General features: G+C 47.1%; 1 protein-coding gene across 9 annotated transcripts in view; it reads right to left on the bottom strand.

Annotated features, from left to right (window-relative positions):
* Positions 1-25,925, bottom strand: part of TCOF1 (treacle ribosome biogenesis factor 1) — a 231,621-nt gene that overhangs the window by 70,946 nt on the left and 134,750 nt on the right. For 8 of the 9 annotated variants that reach the window (XM_063928639.1, XM_063928641.1, XM_063928643.1 and 5 more), the window contains 5 exons: positions 21,974-22,180; positions 18,252-18,353; positions 17,952-18,122; positions 5,660-5,833; positions 4,891-4,957 (listed from right to left, as the gene is read on the bottom strand). In XM_063928639.1, the coding sequence (XP_063784709.1) occupies positions 4,891-4,957; positions 5,660-5,833; positions 17,952-18,122; positions 18,252-18,353; positions 21,974-22,180 (721 nt within the window). The remainder of the gene's footprint in view (positions 1-4,890; positions 4,958-5,659; positions 5,834-17,951; positions 18,123-18,251; positions 18,354-21,973; positions 22,181-25,925) is intronic. The other variant, XM_063928644.1, reaches the window with a different exon arrangement.

Here is a 25,925-nt window from a genome sequence, read left to right as displayed (position 1 = left end):
CCCAGCGTCATGCGGTGGATTTGGTAGAAGCCGGAGAGGACTTCTGCTCCTGGGAACTTGCCACAGCCTGTGACCTTTTTCCCCGTCCTCTCCCCCTCGCAGCAAGGAAGGAGGATCCACGTAATTTTTTTAATTTATTGGGCCGAAAGGACTGCATCTGATAGTGAGGCGATTTCTTCTGCTGTGTAGGGACTTAAGGTAAAAATGAAGACTTACCCGCGGTAGCCGAAGACACCAGGTCAGTGAGGCCGTCGACAAACAAGAAAAAGGGGAGAGTGTGGCACTGCGCTAACAGATAGGTATTCTGACTTTACTATGGATGCTGCTCTGGGAAGGGATGCGGAATCACTACCTGGTTCCGCTATGGAAATCGAGTACAGATGGGTTTTCTTCCCCTAGCGCAAGATTGGTAAAGATGAGAGACACAGAAGTGAAAAGAAATTTCTTTTATTCTAAAATTGTATAAAACATAATATGGTTATAATCATCAGTGTAAAATCACTGGTTATGTGATGTGCAAGTGATTATGACACCTATTACCGGTAAACATATAGACAGACTACATAAAACATATATAACATGTACTAATGCCAATTGTCCATAGCAAGAAAAGTCTATTTATTATAAAAGCTGTTGTCTGAGTACAGAGGAGGTGCACTTTTTAGCGACTTACCCTCTCTGATGTATTTCAGGTTCTGCAATTTCCAACAGGTGCAGGATATATCGGTGCATATGTAACACAGTCTTTAATGTGTGCTGTGACGTCAGAAGTCCCTGTTAAGCAACTTGTGACCTATTGTTTTTTAAAGTTCAAGAGTACCTTGATATTAGTTGCATAGCCAGTCTTGAATGGTTTCAGGTGGGTCTTCCAGATGAGAGTATCCCCCTTAAGACAGATGGAGCTGAAGTCCGCCGGCGGAGATCCTGCAGATGCCGTTTCTCAGCGCTGAATGGCAAAGTGCGGGATCGATTCAATCTGTAATCGACGCGTTTCGCCTTGGATCAAGGCTTCCTCAGGATAGCAGATAGACGCTATCCTGAGGAAGCCTTGATCCAAGGCGAAACGCGTCGATTACAGATTGAATCGATCCCGCACTTTGCCATTCAGCGCTGAGAAACGGCATCTGCAGGATCTCCGCCGGCGGACTTCAGCTCCATCTGTCTTAAGGGGGATACTCTCATCTGGAAGACCCACCTGAAACCATTCAAGACTGGCTATGCAACTAATATCAAGGTACTCTTGAACTTTAAAAAACAATAGGTCACAAGTTGCTTAACAGGGACTTCTGACGTCACAGCACACATTAAAGACTGTGTTACATATGCACCGATATATCCTGCACCTGTTGGAAATTGCAGAACCTGAAATACATCAGAGAGGGTAAGTCGCTAAAAAGTGCACCTCCTCTGTACTCAGACAACAGCTTTTATAATAAATAGACTTTTCTTGCTATGGACAATTGGCATTAGTACATGTTATATATGTTTTATGTAGTCTGTCTATATGTTTACCGGTAATAGGTGTCATAATCACTTGCACATCACATAACCAGTGATTTTACACTGATGATTATAACCATATTATGTTTTATACAATTTTAGAATAAAAGAAATTTCTTTTCACTTCTGTGTCTCTCATCTTTACCAATCTTGCGCTAGGGGAAGAAAACCCATCTGTACTCGTCGACAAACAAGACCCTACCGTTAAACGGAAGAGACTCCATCGCCTTCTTAGAGTCAGCATCACCATTCCATTTATGTATCCACAACGCTCTCCTTGCAGAGACCGCCATGGCATTGGCCCTTGACCCCAAGAGGCCAATATCCCTTACAGCTTCTTTTAAATATGCTGCAGCGTCCCTGATGTGACCCAGAGTCAAAAGCATACTATCCCTGTCTAGGGTATCTACCTCAGATGACAAGTTATCTGCCCACCTTTCAATAGCGCTACTCACCCATGCCGCAGCAACGGCAGGCCTAAGTAGCGACCCAGTAGTGACATAAATGGATTTTAGTGAATTTTCCTGCTTACGATCTGCAGGATCCTTTAGGGCTGCCGTGTCAGGGGACGGAAGCGCCAACTTTTTGGATAGACGCGATAAAGCTTTGTCTACCGTGGGGATCGACTCCCACCTTTCCCTGTCCCCAGAGGGGAACGGATATGCCACTGGAATTCTTTTCGGAACCTGTATCTTTTTGTCAGGATTTTCCCAAGCCTTTTCAAAAAGAGCATTCAGTTCATGAGAGGGAGGAAACGTTACCTCAGGTTTCTTTCCTTTAAACATACAGACCCTAGTATCAGGAACAGCAGGGTCCTCAGTGATATGTAGTACGTCTTTTATTGCCACAATCATGTACTGAATACTCTTAGCCAGCTTTGGATGTAATCTGGCATCACTATAGTCGACACTGGAATCAGAGTCCGTGTCGGTATCTGTATCTACTATCTGGGCAAATGCACGTTTCTGTGACCCCGAAGGGGTCTGGGTCTGTGGCAAAGCATCTTCCATGGATTTCCTCCATGTTTGGTTCTTAGACTCAGATTTATCAAATCTCTTAGTCACGTTTGCGTTTCAAACACTCAACATATTCACCCAACCATCCGTCGGCGGTGCCGACACGGTCACTCTCACAGTATTTTCTGTCCCCACTCGAGCCTCCTCCTGGGAAAAGCATGCAGCCTCAGACATGTCGACACACACGTACCGACACCCACAACCACACTGGGGCTATAGGAGACAGACCCACAATAAAGCCTGCAAGAGGGACACACAGTTCTGCCAGCTCACACCCAGCGCCTATCCTGGTACTGAGGCCAGTAAAATGACTGCCCAGACCTGTTAGCGCTTTATATACATCACCCTGTTACTTGTACAGCAGTGCGGAGGACAGGGCCAGCGTCTCTGCAGCTTCTGAGGAGAGAAAAAGGCACTGGTCAGAGCTGTGTGCGCTAAGCCCCACCCACTACATGGCGCGCTTCAGTCCCGCTTAAATCTATGTTTATACTGGCGGGGGTCCCTTAACTAGTGCCCGGGGCACTGTTATAACTCATGCCAATCTGATTTGAGGTCTCATGCTGCCCAGGGAGCCCCCGCTGCGCCCTGCACCCTGCCGTGCTGTGGTATGCGTGGGAGCATGGCGCGCAGCGCGGCCACTGCGCGATACCTCTTCTGCCGTCACTGAAGTCTTCTGATCTTCTCATACTCACCCGGCTTTGTGAGGGGGTTGACGGCACGGATCCGGGAACAAGCAGCTAGGCGTACCGTAGAGATTGAACCCCCTGGACTAATGGTGTCCAGTAGCCTAAGAAGCAGAGCCCTTGAACTCAGAATTAGTAGGTCTGCTTCTCTCCCCTCACTCCCACGATGCAGGGAGCCTGTAGCCAGCAGTTCTCCCTGAAAATAAACCTAAAGTCTTTTTCTGAGAAACTCTGGAGAGCTCCTCAGTGTGCATCCAGTCTCACTGGGCACAGAATCTAACTGGAGTCTGGAGGAGGGGCATAAGAGGGAGGAGCCAGTTCACACCCATTCAAAGTCTTATAGTGTGCCTATGTCTCCTGCGGATCCTGTCTATACCCCATGGTTCTTGAAGCATCCCCAGCATCCTCTAGGACGTATGAGAAATGTTACTTACTACTTTACATCGCATCGGTTCGATGTATAGCCCTGATAAGTAACAATTCATGTATACTCAACCTTTCCGGCAAAGCAATGCTCTCTTCTCCAGCAGTGCTTCTCTGCGGTCTCGAAGACAGCCGGTGGGATCTTCTGCGCATGCGCCGCCGGCTGACCTACCGGAAGGCCGCCGTGGCTGATGGGAGGTCAGGGCGTGGAGCCAGCACCGGGTGCTGACAGAGCAGGGAAGCTCACCGCAACACAGTTCAGGTTGCGCCATGCTGAGAAGGCAAACCTGAACTCCATGGAGAAGCGGACAGCTGGGCTTTCTGGTCCTTCATGAATTGCACATATGGCGACGCGATTCAGGCACGGAACGGGGATGCCGCTGGAGAAGTCAGGAACTTTTCCACAGTAACCTGCTCCATGAATTGCACAAAGCAGAGAAAAGTCCTGTCTTCCGCAAAGCATGGATTTTCTATTTTTTAGGAATAGACCACTTGGTCTATGCCAGAGTTAAAAATCTTCCTCGAAATAAGATTGTCGTCTAATTCCACACAAGCGTTGGACACTTTATACTAGACACACATTTTTTATGACTGCACAAGGAACGAGTTTGCCATTGCACATAAATCCTTTAAAGCCCCTTCCTCAGACATCCAATATGAGTCTCGAGTAACCAAAGCCTATCACTGGCTATCAGAAGTAACTAGGGGTCTAATTCAGACCTCATAGCAGTAGCAAAATCTCTCTCTAAAGGACAAAACCATGTGCACTGCAGGCGGGAGGGGGGGGCAGATATAACATGTGCAGAGAGTTAGATTTGGGTGGGTTATATTGTTTCTGTGCAGGGTAAATACTGACTGCTTTATTGTTACACTGCCATTTAGATTTCAGTTTGAACACACCCCACCCAAATCTAACTCTGTACATATTACCTCTGCCCCACCTGCAGTGCACATGGTTTTGCCCATTAAAGAAAACGTTTGCTACTGAGATCAGGTCTGAATTAGGTTCCATGTGTTTAATGACAGCCATAATATCCACCGTACCAGCAATCCCAATAGGTAGCCTACAGGCAATTTGACCAACTTTGACTAAAATCCTCACATTGGCATATCACAATGCTGTGTTAATGGGCAGCTAAAGAATATCCTCAACACGGCATATTTACCATCGTATTACACTGCAAATCTTAACATAATCCTTTAAGATTTAGAACAAGCAAGATAAATCAGTTTAGGAATTGTTGGGGTAATAAGAATAACTTCCTTACCTACTCTCGGCAGTTTACCAACAGGTTTCATAGCAGACTTCAGAGTTCCGACGATTGGCAATTTGATCTGCAACAAATAAAAATACGTTAAAATGGATTTATTGCTAAAGCTCTGAATCCATTCAGCCTGTCACAGGAAAAGGGCTAATGCAGTTCCGCAGACGCGTGGTCCTCCGGCAGCAGACGCTTGGCGCCCTGGTCACCGTAACCACGTCAACCAGGAGCCATTAACTGCCCCCAGAACAGCTCTTGCAGTGAACTGTACAAAACCCACAAGCCTGGTAACTAAAGAGAGTGGTATTTCCATGGGCACTAAATTAAAATCCAAGATTATATTGATGGATTGGCGTGTAGAGTAGTTTACATGTAACGCCCGCTTCTGCACTAGTGCCCTCTATACTCCAAGGTTTAGCAGTAACCCCAAAGAGGATGAATTAGAAGTGTAGTTCGCTAAATATCCAAGTACTACCCTCACTCAGAACAAGGCGACTCCTGAGCTGATTTGGAGGATCCGATGCTCACGGGAACGCGCATCGGATCGGTTTGGGAACACCTAAAATGCCCGATTTCAGCCGATATATCAGGCAGAATGCCCGAATTGGGCACTATCGCTCTAGTGTATGGGGCCCTTTAAGTTGATGCTCTATTCGGATCTCTGTCAATGTTATGGCGGCACTTAGAACACACTAAGAAAATGGCCTGTGGAGAAGCTGGTGCAAATATCCTTGATACTTTTCAATGTAATGAATGAGGAAGCCAAGCTCCTTACCTGTACTTCTGGGTCATCGTCACTGGCCGATGACTCTGTGTCGGATGAGTCACTGTCCTTGGCCTGTGACTGAGAAGTAGCTGGAGCAGAACTAGCTGCACTCTTCTGCGATGAGCTGGCTGCACTTTGCTGCACTTTCCCAGGACTCAGGATTTTCTGGGGCAAAGTTGGCGTCTGTTATAAAAAAACCCATATATCAACAATCTGCTTCCTTGGCGTAACCGATTCCTCGTTATGTGGTATTAGATCCAATGTGCATTACTGTTACACAGATGTGAGCTACTGGGGTGCACAGCTGGACTCTGTCTTAGCCTTATCTATATTCTGCAAACACATACTCCCGAGATAATTGTAGATAATCCCTGAATTTCACACAGGCTAGCGCTTTAGAAAGGTCTTATAGAGAGCTAAGAATCAAATAAAGATGGTGTATGGTTAACCTGGCTCTATGTGGAGTTCATATAGTCGCCCTGTACTTGTGCGGGTTTCCTCTGGGAACTCATGTGTCCTCCCACACTCCAAAAATCAGGATTTTGGTACTTACCGATAAATCCCTTTCTCCGATTCCACAGGGGCCACTGGAGCGTAGTTACAATGGGGAAATAGTAGGCAGTAATTGGGAGCTGGCACTTTAAAATTCTCACACTGTGGCTAGCTCCTCCCCTACTATCTCCCCTCCAAGCCAGTCTACGTAAAACTGTGCCCGAGGAGAGCTGGAATAAACAAACCGTAAGGTAGAGGAGGTTAATGACGCCCTGTAAACCAGGATAACACAAACCCAACCTGGAACAGAACCTAACAAACAACTGGCTAGCCCGAACTCAACAAGCAGTCATATGGTGATCTGCAAACCGTTAAACAAAAAACAAGGAGGAACAGCGCTGGGCGGGCGTCCAGTGGCCCCTGTGGAATCGGAGAAAGGGATTTATCGGTAAGTACCAAAATCCTGATTTCTCCTTCATCCACTAGGGGCCACTGGAGCGTAGTTACAATGGGGACGTCCCAGAGCTCCGAGAACGGGTGGGAGAGCGCTGAGTGTTCTGTAAAACCACTCGGCCAAACTGAGATGCAGAGGCCGCAAAAGTGTCAAACTTGTAGAATTTGACAAACGTATGACGGCCGGACCAAGTAGCCGCCCGACCTAAAGTATTCATGGAGACCCCACGGGCAGCTGCCCACGAAGGTCCCACCACGCACGTAAAGTGCGCTGAAATGGAAAACGGAGGCTCCCGAGCAACTGCCAAGAAGACTGTCTGATGGTCAGATGTATCCAACAGCCCAGCATATGCTGGGACCCTGGCTATTTAGTACGGGAGCATCGTACAGAATAAAGAAGAAAAAAACCTTCGTCGAATAGCCTAAGACCTCTGTAGAGAAAGTCAGCGAGCCCTGACAACAGTCAAAGAGGACTGAAAAACACTAGTGTCAGATTTATATGAAAAACGGACATGCCCTTTGGAAGAAACAACCGCTGAGGCCGAAGCTCAGCCGGGGGAGTTACTAATAGAGTACTCCCTGAAAGAGAGCCCGAACTTACGGGCGCCAGGCTAATTTCTTTTGGAAGAAAACCGAAAAAGGCAGGGACCGAAAATTCAGGTCAATGTGGTTTGAAGCGCAGCGGAGCAAAACCTCCCAGAGAAACCAAAGATTACGGCTGAATGGTAAATGAAAGAAGGGGAAAACCCCCTTTTATCCTTATTATGTCCCAAACAGTTTTCCAAAAGTGGCAAAAGCGAGAAGAGGTAACAGACTTCTGAAATCGGGGCCTAGTAGGCCTAACCGAACTAGGGAACTCCTCCCTTCTGAGGTCTCGTGAACAGTCACACGGTTAAATGAAACCAGTGTAAGATTGAACAAAGAAAAGGACCCTGTTGAAGTAGACAGTCCAGTCGAGGTAGGAGCCAAGGCTCCTCTACCGACAACAGTTGTAGCCGTATCTTCAAGTCATGGGTGGCCCAACCAGAGCCACCGAGAGGACTAGCACGCATATTCTCCTCCTGTGTTACCGAAAGTGAGGTAGAAATAGAAAAGGAGGCAGGATAGAATAACCAGAAACTCCCAGGAGCCCTGAGGGCATCCTCGGCTACTGCCACCAGAGCTCACGTCCGTGAGTAGTAAAGGGTTAAAGAGTCAGTCAGAACGCCCTGAGGTCGATTCGAAAATAGGATTTTGGTACTTACCAGGTAAATCCTTTTCTTTGAATCCATAGGGGGCACTGGAGTACTCTTGGGATATGGACGGCTTAGCAGAAACAAAGGCACTGAATATTTAAATTTAGAACTCCCCACCCCTCCATATCCCAGAGTACCTCAGTGTACGACCTCAGTGTTTTTTACTGAGCGAACAGGAACTATAGAGAGGTTGACAATGGAGAATTCCTATAACATAACGGACAACAACAAAGTTGACACATAACGTTACTGACAACTAAACAGTTGACACCATAACCGATAAACCTTTATAATTTGAACCAATCGGTGAAAATGTGTTACCATAAGCTCCTCTGAGCTTAATACAACCCAGGTAAAACTGCTCTGGGTGGGCGTCCAGTGCCCCCTATGGATTCAAAGAAAAGGATTTAACTGGTAAGTACCAAAATCCTATTTTCTTTTTCATCCACTAGGGGTCACTGGAGTACTCTTGGGACGTACCAAAGCTTCCCTCGTGGGCGGGAGAGCTGTTTGACACCTGTAACACTAGGCGGCCAAAGCTAGATGCTGATGCCGCAAACGTTTCAAACTTGTAAACGCGCACAAACGTGTGCACTGAAGACCATGTAGCCGCACGGTGAAGCTGCGTCGTAGAAGCTCCACGACCAGCTGGTCATGACGTTCCCACAGAACGTGTGGGATGAGCTATTACTGATGTAGGCGACTGTAACTTAGCCTTAAGGTAAGCCTGACGTGTAGTCAGTTTTATCCATCTGGATAATGTCTGCTGAGAAGCTGGCTAACCCATCTTAGCAGCATCATAGAGAACAAACAACGTATCCGTATTACGAACTGTAGACGTTCGGGACATATAAACGCGTAATGCGCGTACCACATTCAGAATTCTAGAATGTGTTGTCAACACAGGAACCACTATTGGTTTATTGATGTGAAAAAATGACACTAGCTTTGGTAAGAAATCGGAATTCGTCCGAAGTTCCGCTCTGTCATCAGGAAACCCAAATACGGTGGCTTGCAATACAAAGCACCCTTTGAAAAAAAAAAAAAAACGCCTTGCCGAAGCTAAGGCTAGAAGAAAAAACGTTTTCCAAGTGAGAAACTTAATCCCCACTTGTTGTAAGGGTTCAAAATATGAAGACTGTAAGAAATCTGAACCCAGCTTCAAGTCGCATGGCGCTGTAGGTGGGATAAATGGAGGCTGCACTCTGAGGACACCCTGTAGAAAGGTGTGTACCGACGGCAGTAGAGCCAATCGTCTTTGAAAATAAATTGACAACACAGATACCTGCCCCCTCAGTGTAGATAAACGCAGTTCTCCATCCCACCCCGTCTGTAAAATAACAGAATATGGGTAACTTGAAAGATGATGTCGGAAACTTCCGAGCTTCACACCAACCTATATAGGCACGCCAAATTCTGTAATAATGAGCTGCCGTAACCGGCTTCCTAGCTCGTAAAATGGTTGGTATAACCGATACTGTAATGCCCTCTCTCTTTTCTTAAGAGGGCGGTCTCAACAACCACCCCGTCAACAGCAGCCGCGGTAAATAGGGGTAAAAGAACGGTCCCTGTTGTAACGGGTTGGACGTAGTATGAGCGGCCAAGGATCGTGTGCGAGTATTCCTTGGAGATTCGAGAAGCAAGCTCTCCGAGACCCATGAGATATCACTAGTATGACTGTGACGAACTGTCTTATGATCCGTTTTAGCAACGGAGAGAGCAGCGGAAAACGGTGGAACCAGATACACGAGGCTGTACGACCACGCGAATGTGAGAGCATCCACCGCCACTGCCCTTGGGATCTGTCGTTCTGTACACATACTGGGTGTTTGTAATTGTGGCGAGATGCCATCATGTCCACCTGAGGGTAACCCCACCTGTGGACCCACGTGTGAAACACCTCTCGATTTAATGCCCAGTTTCCTGGATGAAAATCCCGACGGTTGAGATCATCTGTCTCGCAGATGTCCACTCCCGGAATGAACCCAGTCGACAATATCACCTTGTGGTATTCTGGGCAATTGAGGATTCGAGCTACCTCCCGCATTGCCATGCGGCTTCTCGGTCCTCCCTGGTTGTTGTGTATGCAACTACCGTTGCGTTGTCTGACTGCACTTGGACAGTCTGAAAGCGAAGCATGTAGTGCATTGTAAATTGCACGGAGTTCCAGGACATTTATAGACCGCAATCTGTCGTGATCCGTTTTAGAAACCCTGTCGCTGACCATTTTAAACTACAACTCCCCAACCTCTGAGACTCTCGCCCAGAGTAGAGACACCCTCGCCCCCCTGTGGGAAACGCGAGTGAAACCCGCCGAACTGAAGCGCTTCGAAAGCACATCATTGTTCCTAATAGGCGAATACACCAATGTACCGCTAGTGTGCGTGGCTTTTGCACTAATTGTACCAGATGGTATAATCTGTTCTTTCTGGTGTAGTAGGTAAATCTTTGATTTACCGTATCTGTAATCATACCTAGGAATTGAAGTTGTTCAGACGGAATTAGATGCGATTGTTTTTGAACTTGACACTGCAACCGTGGTGTACGTTAGCAGCGCAAGTAAGAGGAACCTCTGTTGAGACGGAGCTCTTATGAGCAGATCGTCTAAGTATGGAACGATTGTCACTGCCAGGGCTCTGAGATGAGCTATCATCACCAACATCACTTTGGTGAATACCCGAGGCGCTGACAAGAGGCCAAACGGTAGAACCTGAAGCGGTTAATGGTTGTGGCGTATTGCAAAACGCAAGAACCTGTGATGCGGTGACCAAACCGGAATGGGTAAATACGCATCCTGAAGATCAAGCGCAATCATGCAATCTTGTGGCTCCAAATATGCAAATACTAACCGCAGAAAATCCATTTTCAATCTGTAGTAAGTGACTTGCTGATTGAGACTGCGACGGAGCCCTCCGGCTTCGGTACCCCAAACAGAGGGGAATAAATAACCCTGACTCTGTTGGTGTACCAGGCCTGGAAATAAAAACTGCTGAAACCAGCAGAGACTGAATGGCAACCTGCCAAAACGCCTAATTTCATCCGACAGAGGCAGTCCTTTAACCCTAAATAGCGGATACATCCATGAGTGGATGGCTGGAAACCCGGCAAATGTAACCTGTAAAGGCGCGCTTCCACAATTGGAAATTCGAAATGGCCTGAGAGGCCGTCAAGCCACTGTTTGTTGTGACTTTAGCGCCCTGGCGTTACAAGGCGTGACTGTTTTTGTACCACAGCCTTGAAAAGACTGAAGTCTAAAGCCTTTAAACGCCGGACCAGCGTATTTCCGTCTTGATACCGGAGGAGGCAATGGCTAGACTTTCCCTCCCCCCTCCACCTTGGCCTGAAATATCAAATTTAGGACCAAACAACTTCTGGCCTTGTCGTGCTGAAACTAGCGACGATGAAAAGCGAGAATCGAGGTAACAGGCGGCAGCAGAAGCTTTACAGAGATACTCTGCAGCTTCTCATTAACGATAAGTCTAACGTGATCGTCATTGTTTCCATACATAGAGTGCCTAGTGACCCAAATGTATCTTGGGTCTTTATAAGGTTTGACACAGACGAATTTACCAATGGCGTTAGATGTGGAAACGGGTAAATAGACTTAAATCTTAGTAAGATATTCTAAATAAGAAACTCATTGAAAATCTGTCGTTTATTAAATACGACGGATTAGATGTTAGAGTCTCCTTAGTCTCTGTAAAAATTGAGACATTGACTCACTGGTCATTAGCAATGTATGGTTGTCAAAACCCGCACTATCTGACTGCTGGTTTAATGTGCCCTTCTCACTCGTAGTTAGCGCTGTGAGGTTTGACATAGAATTGTCAGACTGCATTAAATTATAAGACCAGTTAAATTAACACCCTGGTACCCAAAGGGAAATTGGACCTTTGGAAAGGCTGAGACTCCTCCGTTAGAGCTGGCGGAGTAACTTCCGAGACTCCGATCTTACCGCTCCTGTCGAGCGGAGTCAATTTGAATTGCCAATGCTTAACATAGGATCTGGGAATGAACCGGCTTCCGGAGTGGAAACCTACAAAACAACTGAATCTGTGGTAGATTTATGTCCAGACATTGTAGTAAACCTTATTTTTAGTCTGTGTTGGAGCCTTACCCCTTATACAGACAGACACCACAATAGCCAAAGGACAGACACTTGCACGACTCAGTAAAATCTTTACTTAAGGTGTGTAATATATATATTTATTTATGGCCGAAATACAGTTCACATGGGCAGCCTATGTGAAACCTGAACCAAAATTCCCACTAACACCCCTGCGCCTCCGGTGGCGTAGAGATGTAGGGCAGGAATGTTCTGGAATTACCAACTGGAAGAAACAGGAAACATGATTAAAATGGCCCCCATGCCATGCTTACACTGATAATCACAGGACAGTTTACCATACCTGCTGCAGTGTTAATATAGGCTCAATAGACTATTATACAGTGATAATCACAGTCTAGTATACAGTGATAATCACATGCAGGTTACAATACATGCCTTCAGTGTTAATATATATAGGCTCAATAGCCTATTATACCGTGATAAGCACAGGCAGGTCACATCCATTTAATATAAGCTCTGCCTGCTATAGATATGGCAGCCTGCTATTCTTTCCCCTTGCAGCATTAATACCTTCTTGCAGCATTAATACCTTCTATAGATATGGCAGCTGCAGGCGCGCTGTAATCAGCCAGGTCCCCCACCCCCCCCCTTCCCTGTACTCCCTGTAGCGCTGTGTCTCAGCGGGGAGTCGGGAAGCTCATTGCAGGGAGGCGAGGGACACTTATTTAGCAGCGGAGGTCGGCTGGCCGGAGCGCGTAGCGGCTTCCGGCGTCGCTAGGCAAGCTGCGGCGGGTCTCCCCCTCTGAGCGGTGTACTTTGAATACCGCGCTGACGGAGCCTGGCGGGAGGAAGGAGCGCCTGGAGCGGGCAGACGGAGCGGCTGGGGCGGCTATTATGAGCGGCAGTGAGCGGGCGGCTTTACCAACGGACCCCACACAGCGGGGCGGCAGCCTGCGCTGACCGCCCCGTTTCCCAGCATACCTTTTGTAGGGAGGTCTGCGAAGCTTTCCGATCATGGCTGCGATTCCGATCATGGCTGCGACGGGGCTTCTATCTGTAAGCTCCGTCCAGCTCTTCAGGTCATGGCTGCGACGGGGCTTCTATGTGTAAGCTCCGTCCAGCTGTTGCAGGAGACAGTGGGCTGCCTGTGGCTGTGAGGGTGCTCTTTGTGAGGACCGACACGCCATGCGCTGTCCGTGCAGCGGCACTATCCCGGACCCATGTTTTTCCAGAAACTGGGAAGGGATGTGCTATGTAAAAAGTAAAAATGAAAAATTAATAAAATCTTCCACCAAGTGTGGGAACTTCCCACAAGCCTTGTTAGTGCTGTGAGCACAGAAAAAACACTGAGGTAGTACACTGAGGTACTCTGGGATATGGAGGGGTGGGTAGTTCTAAATTTAAATATTCAGTGCCTTTGTTTCTGCTAAGCCGTCCATATCCCAAGAGTACTCCAGTGACCCCTAGTGGATGAAAAAGAAATCTCCGCCCACAGCAGACCAGCTGACAAAACTCCGGGGAATGTTCCCTCACCCAGGAGTCTGACCTGGTGGCCTGACCTGGAAAGAAGATTGTTGTCCCCTGCTCAGAGGGGAATGTAGGCGACCACTCATTGCGTCGCAACTTGACTGAAGAAATAGAGTACCTGGTGCCGAGGAAGGAAAAATCCTCTGACGGACCGTGTTGAAAAAACGTCTACGAGGAGCATAAATTGGATCTGTGTCGAACCAGAAGCTCCTGGATCCTCCGGATCTTCAGAAGCCACGTAATGTACAGAGTGGGATAGTAGCAGTATATTGTCCCATTAGGGAACCAACGTCAACCCCTTGAAAAAGAGTTATTCTGTGATCTTCCTGAACCCTGTGGGAGCGGAAGAGAGACCGAAAGGAAAGGACTTACAGTGAAAATGAGAATCCTGTAATGCGACTCTGAGTAAAGCCCGATGAGGAAACCCAACGGAAATCAGTAAACAGGCATCCCTGAAGACAAGGGACGCGTAAAACTCCCTTTCTTGTTCAACTAGCAATCACAGACTGAAAGGATTCTAAGGCCAGAATAGGCCTGGCCGAGCCAACTGGCTTCGGAACGTGAAAAGAAAACAAAGGCCTGAGAACTGTCCCGATTCAAATGATATGTAAAAAACAGGGATCAACACCCTTTGCGGTTAGAAGCATATGGAGCGCCGCCTGCAGTATGACTCTCTTGTCATCGCCCAAGCCTTCTCCCACCGACCTGCGTCTACCCTGGGACCCTCCAGGTGGTAGGAAAGTCTGACCTTTAGTGTGTGTATAGGATGATGTAAAATCAGACTGGACCGAGGATGTTGAACCTCTGCTTCAGCTTTTTTTTTTTTTTTTCCTTCTGAGATCCCCTGGCGACAGAGATATCGCCTGTGTGGAGTCGAAAGCCTGAAAGGGCACGGTAAAAATCTAAAGGAAAGACCGGTAAAGGTCTGTCTTGGAGCTGGGGCAGAAGTAGGAGAAAGCAAAGTGGATTTACCTCCAATGGTTCAAGAAATCCTGCAGAAAGTTCCTTCCCCTGAACCATCTGCCCCGTAGGATCTCATGTTCACCTGTCACTGTCGCAGCCCCAGAGGTCGTCGGGTTAAGACAGCCCAAAGCGAAAATGCAGGTTCCGAGACTGCAGACGTGGAGACCTCCAAAGAACATAAAGCAGAATCGTGATTCTGACCCGTACCAAAGTATCAATTGATCCGGATGCGAAACATCCTGTAACCTAGAGGACAATTGTTCCACAACCTACCTGCTCCGGACAAGGTAGAACCCTGCTGCCGTATATGTCTTCGATGGATCCCTGAGCAAGGTTGCCTCAGGAAAACGGCAGCTTGTTGGACCGGCGATACATCGAGGGGTAAACCCTGGAGAGGTTCTGATACCCTTTCCTGCCGTCTGCGGGGAAAGGATAGGAAAACAAACATTGTTTGATACCTGAAATTGTGTATTCGGGCGTCTGCCGGCCGTCTACCGGAGCCTGGCCAGCTTATCCGAAACTGGACCAGTCGCTGTCATTTCGTCATCGGCGTCGAACCCTGATGGACTTGACGTGTCCGCCTCCTTTACCTGCAGTCTCAGACGAACTGCTGTATAATTCACCTGGATATTCTGAGACACAGGTTCAGACTCCACAGAAAACAGACATCATCAGTATTGTAACATGGAAGGTTAGTTAGCAAGGTTCCTTTAGAAACCTGGAGAGATGAAATAACGTACAAGGTCTCTGGTTACCAGTGACATTACCTGCATAATCTGAGCTGTTCAAACAGGAGTGTCCTGCAGGTGCGTGGAGGGCTCTGCAGATGGCTCCACCGCATACTTCACACCTAAGAGGGAATTCTTTGACTATCCCAGGTGAGACAAACGAAAGGAGAAAAGGTGGGTTAAATAAACACAGCCCTATGCAAGGTCTGCACTATAATGTGTGACCGACACGATTCAACTAAACTTTCTGGAGCAGCGGAGACCTGAACCAGTAGCACTGCGCTGTGGGACAGGAGTCTTAGCCCTAGGCTATAGGAGCTCTCCTTAAAGTTTTGTTTGGATTCAAACCCCTGTTCAGATACCCGCTACTAGCGTACTGAGCCACAGCGCTATTTGTCTGATGCCTTACACACATTCCCCAATTACAAATAGCATTAGTAACTAGTGACACCAAGGAATAATAAAGGGAAGACAACACCCCGCCCTGTATGTAGTGTACAGCTAATTAAGGTGCACCAGATGTTTCTCGGAGGTTCCGCTGGCTTTTCAAAATGGTGACCAGCCTGTGAGAAAAGATGGGTGAAAATGTTATGTGGCAAGGTGGGGTATTCTGTTTCTAGAAAACATTGCGGAAGTGTTTGTTTTATCCCCTATATATGGTATTGTTTGGATATATCTATATATATACCCACACACACTTAAATATATATATATATATATACAAACATATCTATATACATACCCACACACACACACTTAAATATATATATACAAACATATCTATATATATCCATATACACACACCACAGTGAACCCATGCACCTAATAGGGTAGATAAATACTGTGCACCTAATAGGGTAGATAAATACTGTGCACCTAATAGGGTAGAAAAATACTGTGTATATGTAGGGTAAAGAAATACTGCACAGTAGATTTTTAATTATCAATGAGCCGAGTCCCAGCTCCTGTAATAGAGCAGATTCCCTGATCTAAATGTCTGAAATGGGGTAGAGGACTCCCCTGCAGGGAGGAATGTAGCCAAAGCAAGATGAAACAATATTTCTGCAGCACACTGCACAGAAAAGCTACAAACTCCAGAGACAGGTGTGTTGCCTAGAGACGATGAGAGCTGGGAGCCTCCACCGGGGGGAATAAGCTTCACCCCCCCCTCATACCTTATACATGTAAAGAATCCTCCCTGCACAGCCAGGAGAGGAAAGGAGCTTTCAGTGGCCCGGGGGACTTTGGAGCGGCGTCTCGTCATGCTGCAGCGGCTGGGGAGCGGAGAAAGCCTGCCGTACAGAGCGGGAGTTAGCTCCGCCCCCTCCGCTTCGGCGCCAAATTCAAATCCGCTGTATAGTAAGCGGAAAGCGCCCATGCATCCCCCGGCCGCCTGTATGCTGCGGCCGGGGAGCGATGTGCGGCCGGGGAGAGCGGAAAGCCTGAGCCCGCCGAACGGAGCGGGAGTTAGCTCCGCCCCCCTGCTCCGGTCATTTTCAAATTAAAACCGCACTATCACCCGGCTGCCTGTAAGTGTGTATGCTGCGGCCAGGGAGAGTGTGTCCTTTGCTGGAATCGAACCCTAGCTCGTGGGCATCGTAACCATAGGCGTTACCACTCTGCCATGAGAGCTATGTAGACAGAAAAAAACTGTGGATGCTAATTATTACACAGATATATGATATATGTAAATGTATCACCCGGCTGCCTGTATGCTGCAGCCGGGGAGTGAAGAGCGCTGAGCCCGCTTACAGAGCGGGCTGAAGCTCCGCCCCCCCACATAATGGCGCCAATTTCAAATTAGTAAGCCTTTTATGCACTCCAGCCTGTCTGACTGGAGAGTATAGGGGAGCCTGTCCATCCATGTATTAAAACACTGAAACTGAAAAATGTAAAAACATACATCAGTCTGGAGGGGGAGGGGGGGAGATTGTACTCACCGCTTCCTTCCGTCAGGCGTTTCGACCCAGCGGCCCCCGACACGCGCCACACGCAGCGGTGTCCGACCATTTTTGATACTCACCGCTGCCATGCTGCCGGAATCTTCTGCTGGATGGAGTGGCCCCGACACGCGCCGCACGCAGCGGTGTCCGGCCAACTCAGGAGAGCTCAGTGTCTCCCTCAGCCGGGGCCCATCCGGAGCCGCACGCAGCTGCGATGGGACCCCGCCGGCAGCTCCCGCGGTGCAGACTGGCAGTGGCAGAGCTGCCAGTCTGTGAGTGTGTGAAAGAAAAAGAAAAATAAAGAAAAAAGAAAAAATTCTTCAGCTAAACCCAAGTGAACCAGCTCTCTAGGGCACTAAACGAAGACTGGCTTGGAGGGGAGATAGTAGGGGAGGAGCTAGCCACAGTGTGAGAATTTTAAAGTGCCAGCTCCCAATTACTGCCTACTATTTCCCCATTGTAACTACGCTCCAGTGGCCCCTAGTGGATGAAGGAGAAATATACTGGTAGGTTAATTGGCTCACAAAAGCCCAATTGATGGAGATGGACAGGCCACACCACAGGGACCACGTAAATGCTGCAATGTGCGCCCTCTACACTCTCTGTATACAGCACCTATAGGCCTATGCTACTGTGCCATAAGCCTATAGGAGTGAGAATCCCCTGCAATATAGAACCTCCAGGACGGAGTTGGTGCTTCTTTCTATCTTTTATGGCTGCCTCATTTTTTATGAACATACAAGCTGTGGACTCCAAGACACTTATTGACTAATTCATCTAAAGGGTGACAGCTGTCCCCAGAGTGTCTACATCTCTTTTCAAACATTTCACATGTGCTTCCCGTAACCAGCAAAATGGACATGAGATACAAGAAGGTGGAAGCTGACATACCTGAAGAGACTCCTCCTCCTCACTGTCTGAAGAAGCAGCTTCGGAGCTCTCCTCTGCTGGTGGTTTAGCTATGACAGGAATTTTGGCTGGTGAAGGAGCCTTCATCGGTGTAGGCTTAGCAGCGGACTGCCGTTTCCCCTTCTGTGGTGCAACGCTGGCTGCAGCTTTTGCCTTTTAGTAAGGAGACACCTTTAACTAAATGTTCCCCAATTCAGTGTCTTATGCACAGTGCCTGCATTGCATTGTGATAGGACAGGTACAAATGAATGAAAACAGAAAATATTGGAAAGGCTCTCGTACCGGTCTCACAGGTTCCTCTTCACTGCTGGACTCGCTGTCCTCTGAGCTGCTCTCCGTACTGACACTAGCCGGAGCTGCAAGCTTTGGGGTGGCTGCTGCAGGCTACATTTGGGGAGGAAAGAGAAAAAAATAAATAAAAAGAAAAGAAATAAACACCACATTACATTATTAGTTTTATATATATATATATATATATATATATATATATATATATCTCTATATCTATACACACACACACACACACACACACACACACACACACACACACACACACACACACACACAGAGTGCCTTGCTAAAGTATTTTTCATGTTTTGTTGCCTCATAGCCTGGAATTAAAATGGATTGTTTGAAGGTTTGCATCATTTCATTCACAGAACATGGCTACAAATGTGAAGATTTGTTTTTTTTTTATTGTGAAGCAAACAACAAATAGGACAAAATAACAGAAAACTTCAGCCTGCATAACTATTCACCCCCCTAAAGTCAGTACTTTGAAGAACCACCTTTTGCGGCAATTACAGCTGCAAGTCACTTTGGATAAGTCTCTATGAGCTAGCCACATCTTGCCACTGGGATTTCTGCCCATTCCTCAAGGCAAAACTGCTCCAGCTGCTTCATGTTGGATGGTTTCCGCTTGTGAACAGCAATCTTCAAGTCTGACCACAGATTCTCAGTTGGATTGAGATCTGGGCTTTGACTAGGCCATTCCAACACATTGAAATGTTTCCCCTGAAACCACTCGAGTGTTGCTTTAGCAGTATGCTTCGGGTCATTGTCCTGCTGGAAGGTGAACTTCCATCCCAGTCTCAAATCACAGGCAGAGTGAAACAGGTTTTGCTCAAGAATATCCTTGTATTTAGCACCATCCATCTTTCCCTCGACTCGAAAGTTTCCCAGTCCCTGCTGCTGAAAAACATCCCCACAGCATGATGCTGCCACCACCATGTTTCACTGTGGGGATGGTGTTCTTGGGGTGATAGGATGTGTTGGGATGGCGTAAGACATAGCATTTTCCTGGGTGGCCGAAGAGTTAAATTTTAGTCTCATCTGACCAGATCACCTTCCTCCATACATTTGGGGAGTCGTCCACATGCCTTTTGGCAAACTGAAAACGTGCCTACTTATTTTTAACACTAAGTAATGACTTTTTTCTGGCCACTCTTCCATAAAGCCCAGCTCTATGGAGTGTACGACTTATTGTTGTCACATGCGCAGATACACCAGTCTCTGCTGGGTAACTCTGCAGCTCCTTCAGGGTTACCTTTGGTCTCTGTGCTGCCTCTCTGATTAATGCCCTCCTTGCCCGGTTTGTGAGTTTTGGTGGCCGGCCCTCTCTTGGCAGTTTTGTTGTGGTACCATGTTCTTTCCATTTGAAGATGGATTTGATGGTGCTCCAGGGGATCATCAAAGATTTGAATATTTTTTTATAACCCAACCCTGACTTGTACTTCTCAACAACTTTGTCCCTGACTTGTTTGGAGAGCTCCTTGGTCTTCATGGTGTGATGCCTCTAGCTTAGTGGCGTTCCAGCCTATGGGGCCTTTCAGAAAAGGTGTGTTTATACTGACCGATCATGTGACAGTTATACCCCTTTCACACCGCAGCTTGTACCCGGTAATTTGCCGTTTTTACTGGCTTCCTAAACGGTTCGAGCTGCGATGTGAAAGGGTCACCTTCAATCTACTGTTTACAAAATACCGGTATTTTGAAACTGTAAAAAAGCAGGGTCCTACCCGTTTCAGACCCGTTTAATTGTGCAGTGTGAAAGGGTCTGAAACGGTATTTGCAAGCCCCAGAAGGTGATCGGCTGTCTCCATGTGTGATCTCACCAGGCAGAAGCAGGAAATAAACATTTAAAATGACAACCACTGTTTTGTATGGGTGAAACGGGTTCAGTGTGAAAGGTACCAAAACGGTAATGAAATGGTAATATACTGGTTACAACATGTGATGTGAAGGGGGTTTAACTGCTCAGACCCGTTTTAAGAACCGTTTTAAGAACAGTTTCAAAAGCAGGTTTTGCGATGTGAAAGCAGCATTAGATTGCACACAGGTGGACTTCATTTCACTAATTATGTTGACTTCTGAAGGTAATTGGTTGCACCAGAACTTTTGAGGGGCTTCATAGCAAAGGTGGTGAATACATATGCACATGCAAAGGTTCACATTTTTATTTATAAAAAAAAAAAAATTTAGATTCATTTTTCTCATTTCACTTCACCAACTTAGACTAGACTATTTTGTGCACATCCCTCACAAACTTCAGATAAAAATAAATAAAAAAATAAAAAAAATGTAGAGGCGGGTAAACAAATTGATCAGCTAATAGACAAATTTCTTGATAGGGGTTATTCTAGAAAAACCCTGTTAGAATCCAAGCACAAAGTTATGTTACTGGATAGAAATAAACAAAAAAACAAACTCTTTCACAACAGCAGGATGGTTCCCAAAAACAGACTTCCCGGTTACCATGGGTTAATAAATTTAATGTAAAATCCCCAGGTATCAATACTATAGCGAAAAAGCATTGGCCCATTGTTAAATACAGACGAGAATCTGCATCTTACTAATACTCAGTTAATGTCCTGTTATTCTCATGGGAGAAATCTACGCAACCATTTAGTGAAAACAGAGGTTTCCAAAATGAAAATTAAGCAACCAACGAAATCTACTTTTTTACCCCAAGAACCTAAATTGGGTTGTTTAAAGTGTTCATGTGTCACTTGCCAGTTTTTATTGGTACTCAATACATTTAATCATCCACATTCAGGTCAAATTTTTTTTATCAAGCACCAATTAACTTGTAACTCAGTTTATGTAGTATATCATATAGTGTGCCCTTGTGCCTAAGCTACATAGGGAAGACAGAGAAAATGTAAGGAGAGGATGACTGCACACCGATCGGCCATCCGTAATGCCATCGAGTCTCGCCAGAGTGAACAACCTGTCGCAAGGCATTTTATGGAAAATAAACATCCGATCAACAGCATAAGGTATAGAATGATAAACCATATACCCCTTGATATTAGAGGAGGAGACAGGGCACCCAAACTGCTACAATGTGAAGCAAGGTGGATAGCCAGGCTCAAGGTAATTCATCCTAAAGGGTTAAATGCATCAATTTCTTATTCCAGCTTTGTGTAAATCCCTGTATGTGTTAATTGACAGTGATAATACATGTGAATAGCTATTATGTTGCTTCTACTTCAAATTCACTGTATCTATTCATTCACTCCTAGATCCGTGGTTATGCGTCTTGTTACTATGGTGACGGGTTTCTCACTACACAGCGCCGTCGTAGCGCAATGATGTCATGTCCCTGGCCGCCCGCCGGGTGAGCGGTCCCGGACGAGCTGGCGGGAATTCACTGATGGTGTGGCTGTATAAAGGTGTGTTTTGTTTTTATAATCATTTGATAAAACCTGACGACAGTTGGCGAGACAACTGAAACGTTGTTGATACTCAAAAAGATGTATTGAGTGATTTATTATTGCTACGAGTGCCGCATCTTCAAGTATATCTATTTTTTATGGAGTCACCGGCTAAGTTCTACAGTGTTGCTTTGGGAGTGCCAAACCTGCTCAAGAGCATACATACATACATACTCCCATGTACAGCAGAGCAGGACCCAGAACGCCGACATTGCTTGTGGTGGCAGTTCTACACCACACTTCATTCACCCATTAGTTGACAATAGTAATCCGAAGAGTGAGAAGTACCTTCTCCACAGAATCTTCCTCACTGTCCGAGTCGTCGCTTGAGCTGACAGCTACAGTCTGGCTGACTGGTGCTTTAGCCGTAGCTTTGGCCTTGGACTGCCTGGTGGCAGGGAGAGAGGACTCCGGAATCTTAGCCAAGTTTCTGGCCCGTTTCCCTCGCGCCGGCTTTACGGCAGCCGGTGTGGGAGCCTCTTCCTTCTTTGCAGCCTTCAAAAAGGAGGAAAGAAAAATACACAAAATTGGACGCAGGCGGCATTCAATCAGTCCCTTCATCTCTGCTTAGTCTTGTTTTATATTCCTGCTCCTGTCCTGTCTGGGACTTTGCAAAAAAAACATACTGAACTTCCATGAGCCAAATAATAAGAATTTACTTACCGATAATTCTATTTCTCGGAGTCCGTAGTGGATGCTGGGGTTCCTGAAAGGACCATGGGGAATAGCGGCTCCGCAGGAGACAGGGCACAAAAAAGTAAAGCTTTACTAGGTCAGGTGGTGTGCACTGGCTCCTCCCCCTATGACCCTCCTCCAGACTCCAGTTAGGTACTGTGCCCGGACGAGCATACACAATAAGGGAGGCATTTTGAATCCCGGGTAAGACTCATACCAGCCACACCAATCACACCGTACAACTTGTGATCTAAACCCAGTTAACAGTATGACAACAGAAAGGGCCTCTTAAAGATGGCTCCTTAACAATAACCCGAATTAGTTAACAATAACTATGTACAAGTATTGCAGATAATCCGCACTTGGGATGGGCGCCCAGCATCCACTACGGACTCCGAGAAATAGAATTATCGGTAAGTAAATTCTTATTTTCTCTATCGTCCTAAGTGGATGCTGGGGTTCCTGAAAGGACCATGGGGATTATACCAAAGCTCCCAAACGGGCGGGAGAGTGCGGATGACTCTGCAGCACCGAATGAGAGAACTCCAGGTCCTCCTTTGCCAGGGTATCAAATTTGTAAAATTTTACAAACGTGTTCTCCCCCGACCACGTAGCTGCTCGGCAGAGTTGTAATGCCGAGACCCCTCGGGCAGCCGCCCAAGATGAGCCCACCTTCCTTGTGGAGTGGGCTTTTACAGTTTTAGGCTGTGGCAGGCCTGCCACAGAATGTGCAAGTTGAATTGTGTTACAAATCCAACGAGCAATCGACTGCTTAGAAGCAGGTGCGCCCAACTTGTTGGGTGCATACAATATAAACAGCGAGTCAGATTTTCTGACTCCAGCCGTCCTTGCAATGTATATTTTTAAGGCTCTGACAACGTCCAACAACTTGGAGTCCTCCAAGTCGCTAGTGGCCGCAGGCACCACAATAGGTTGGTTCAGATGAAATGCTGATACCACTTTAGGGAGAAAATGCGGACGAGTCCGCAGTTCTGCCCTATCCGAATGGAAGATTAGATAAGGACTTTTATAAGATAAAGCCGCCAATTCAGATACTCTCCTGGCAGAGGCCAGGGCTAGTAACATAGTCACTTTCAATGTGAGATATTTCAAATCCACCTTTTTCAATGGTTCAAACCAATGGGATTTGAGGAAATCTAAAACTACATTTAGATCCCACGGTGCCACCGGAGGCACCACAGGAGGCTGTATATGCAGTACTCCCTTGACAAAAGTCTGGACCTCAGGGACAGAGGCCAATTCTTTTTGGAAGAATATTGACAGGGCCGAAATTTGAACCTTAATGGATCCCAATTTGAGACCCATAGATAATCCTGATTGCAGGAAATGTAGGAAACGACCCAGTTGGAATTCCTCCGTCGGAACCCTCCGATCCTCGCACCACGCTACATATTTTCGCCAAATGCGGTGATAATGTTTCACGGTGACTTCCTTCCGTGCCTTAATCAAGGTAGGAATGACTTCTTCTGGAATGCCTTTCCCTTTTAGGATCTGGCGTTCAACCGCCATGCCGTCAAACGCAGCCGCGGTAAGTCTTGAAAAAGACAGGGACCCTGCTGTAGCAGGTCCCTTCTCAGAGGTAGAGGCCACGGTTCGTCCGTGAGCATCTCTTGAAGTTCCGGATACCAAGTCCTTCTCGGCCAATCCGGAACCACTAGTATTGTTCTTACTCTTCTTTGCCGTATGATCTTCAATACCTTTGGTATGAGCGGCAGAGGAGGAAACACATACACTGACTGGTACACCCAAGGAGTTACCAGTGCGTCCACAGCTATTGCCTGTGGATCTCTTGACCTGGCGCAATATTTGTCCAGTTTCTTGTTGAGGCGAGACGCCATCATGTCTACAATTGGTCTTTCCCAACGGTCTATTAACATGTTGAAGACTTCTGGATGTAGACCCCACTCTCCCGGATGAAGATCGTGTCTGCTGAGGAAGTCTGCTTCCCAGTTGTCCACGCCCGGGATGAACACTGCTGACAGTGCTATCACGTGATTCTCCGCCCAGCGAAGAATCTTGGCAGCTTCTGCCATTGCACTCCTGCTTCTTGTGCCGCCCTGCCTGTTTACATGGGCGACCGCCGTGATGTTGTCCGACTGAATCAACACCGGCTTTCCTTGCAGGAGAAGTTCCGCCTGGCTTAGAGCATTGTAGATTGCTCTTAGTTCCAGAATGTTTATGTGAAGAGACTTTTCCAGACTCGTCCATACTCCCTGGAAGTTTCTTCCTTGTGTGACTGCTCCCCAGCCTCTCAGGCTGGCGTCCGTGGTCACCAGGATCCAATCCTGAATGCCGAATCTGCGGCCTTCTAATAGGTGAGCCTTCTACAACCACCACAGAAGTGACACCCTTGTCTTTGGTGACAGGGTTATTCGCAGGTGCATCTGCAGATGCGACCCTGACCATTTGTCCAACAGATCCCTTTGGAATATTCTTGCATGGAATCTGCCGAATGGAATTGCTTCGTAAGAAGCCACCATTTTTCCCAGGACTCTTGTGCATTGATGTACTGACACTTTTCCTGGTTTTAGGAGGTTCCTGACCAGATCGGATAACTCCTTGGCTTTTTCCTCTGGAAGGAAAACCTTTTTCTGAACCGTGTCCAGAATCATTCCTAGGAACAGCAGACGAGTTGTCGGGATTAAATGGGATTTTGGAATATTCAGAATCCACCCGTGTTGTCTTAGCACCTCTTGAGATAGTGCTAAAGCTGTCTCCAGCTGTTCTCTGGACCTTGCCCTTATTAGGAGATCGTCCAAGTATGGGATAACTAATACGCCTTTTCTTCGAAGAAGAATCATCATCTCGGCCATTACCTTGGTAAAGACCCGAGGCGCCGTGGACAATCCGAACGGCAGCGTCTGAAACTGATAGTGACAGTTTTGAACAATGAACCTGAGGTACCCCTGGTGTGCGGGGTAAATCGGAACGTGTAGATACGCATCCTTGATGTCCAAGGATACCATAAAGTCCCCTTCTTCCAGGTTCGCTATCACTGCTCTGAGTGACTCCATCTTGAACTTGAACTTTTTTATGTAGAGGTTCAAGGACTTCAGATTTAGAATAGGCCTTACCGAGCCATCCGGCTTCGGTACCACAAATAGAGTGGAATAATACCCCTTTCCTTGTTGTAATAGGGGTACTTTGACTATCACCTGCTGAGCGTACAGCTTGTGAATGGCTTCCAACACCCTCTCCCTTTCGGAAGAGACGGTTGGTAAGGCAGACTTCAGGAAACGATGAGGAGGATCCGTCTCTAATTCCAACCTGTACCCCTGAGATATTATCTGCAGGATCCAGGGGTCTACCTGCGAGTGAGCCCACTGCGCGCTGTAATTTTTGAGACGGCCCCCCACTGTCCCCGAGTCCGCTTGAGAGGCCCCAGCGTCATGCTGAGGTTTTTGCAGGAGCCGGGGAGGGCTTCTGTTCCTGGGAAGGAGCTGCCTGTTGGTGTCTCTTCCCTCTTCCTCTGCCTCGTGGCAGGTACGACAAGCCCTTTGCTCTCTTATTTTTGTAGGAGCGAAAAGGCTGCGGTTGAAAGGTC

This window comes from Pseudophryne corroboree, chromosome 6, assembly GCF_028390025.1.
Source record: "Pseudophryne corroboree isolate aPseCor3 chromosome 6, aPseCor3.hap2, whole genome shotgun sequence".
NCBI lineage: Eukaryota > Metazoa > Chordata > Amphibia > Anura > Myobatrachidae > Pseudophryne > Pseudophryne corroboree.
Note: the sequence above shows the minus strand (reverse complement) of the source record. Positions and strands in the feature narration are given on the sequence as shown.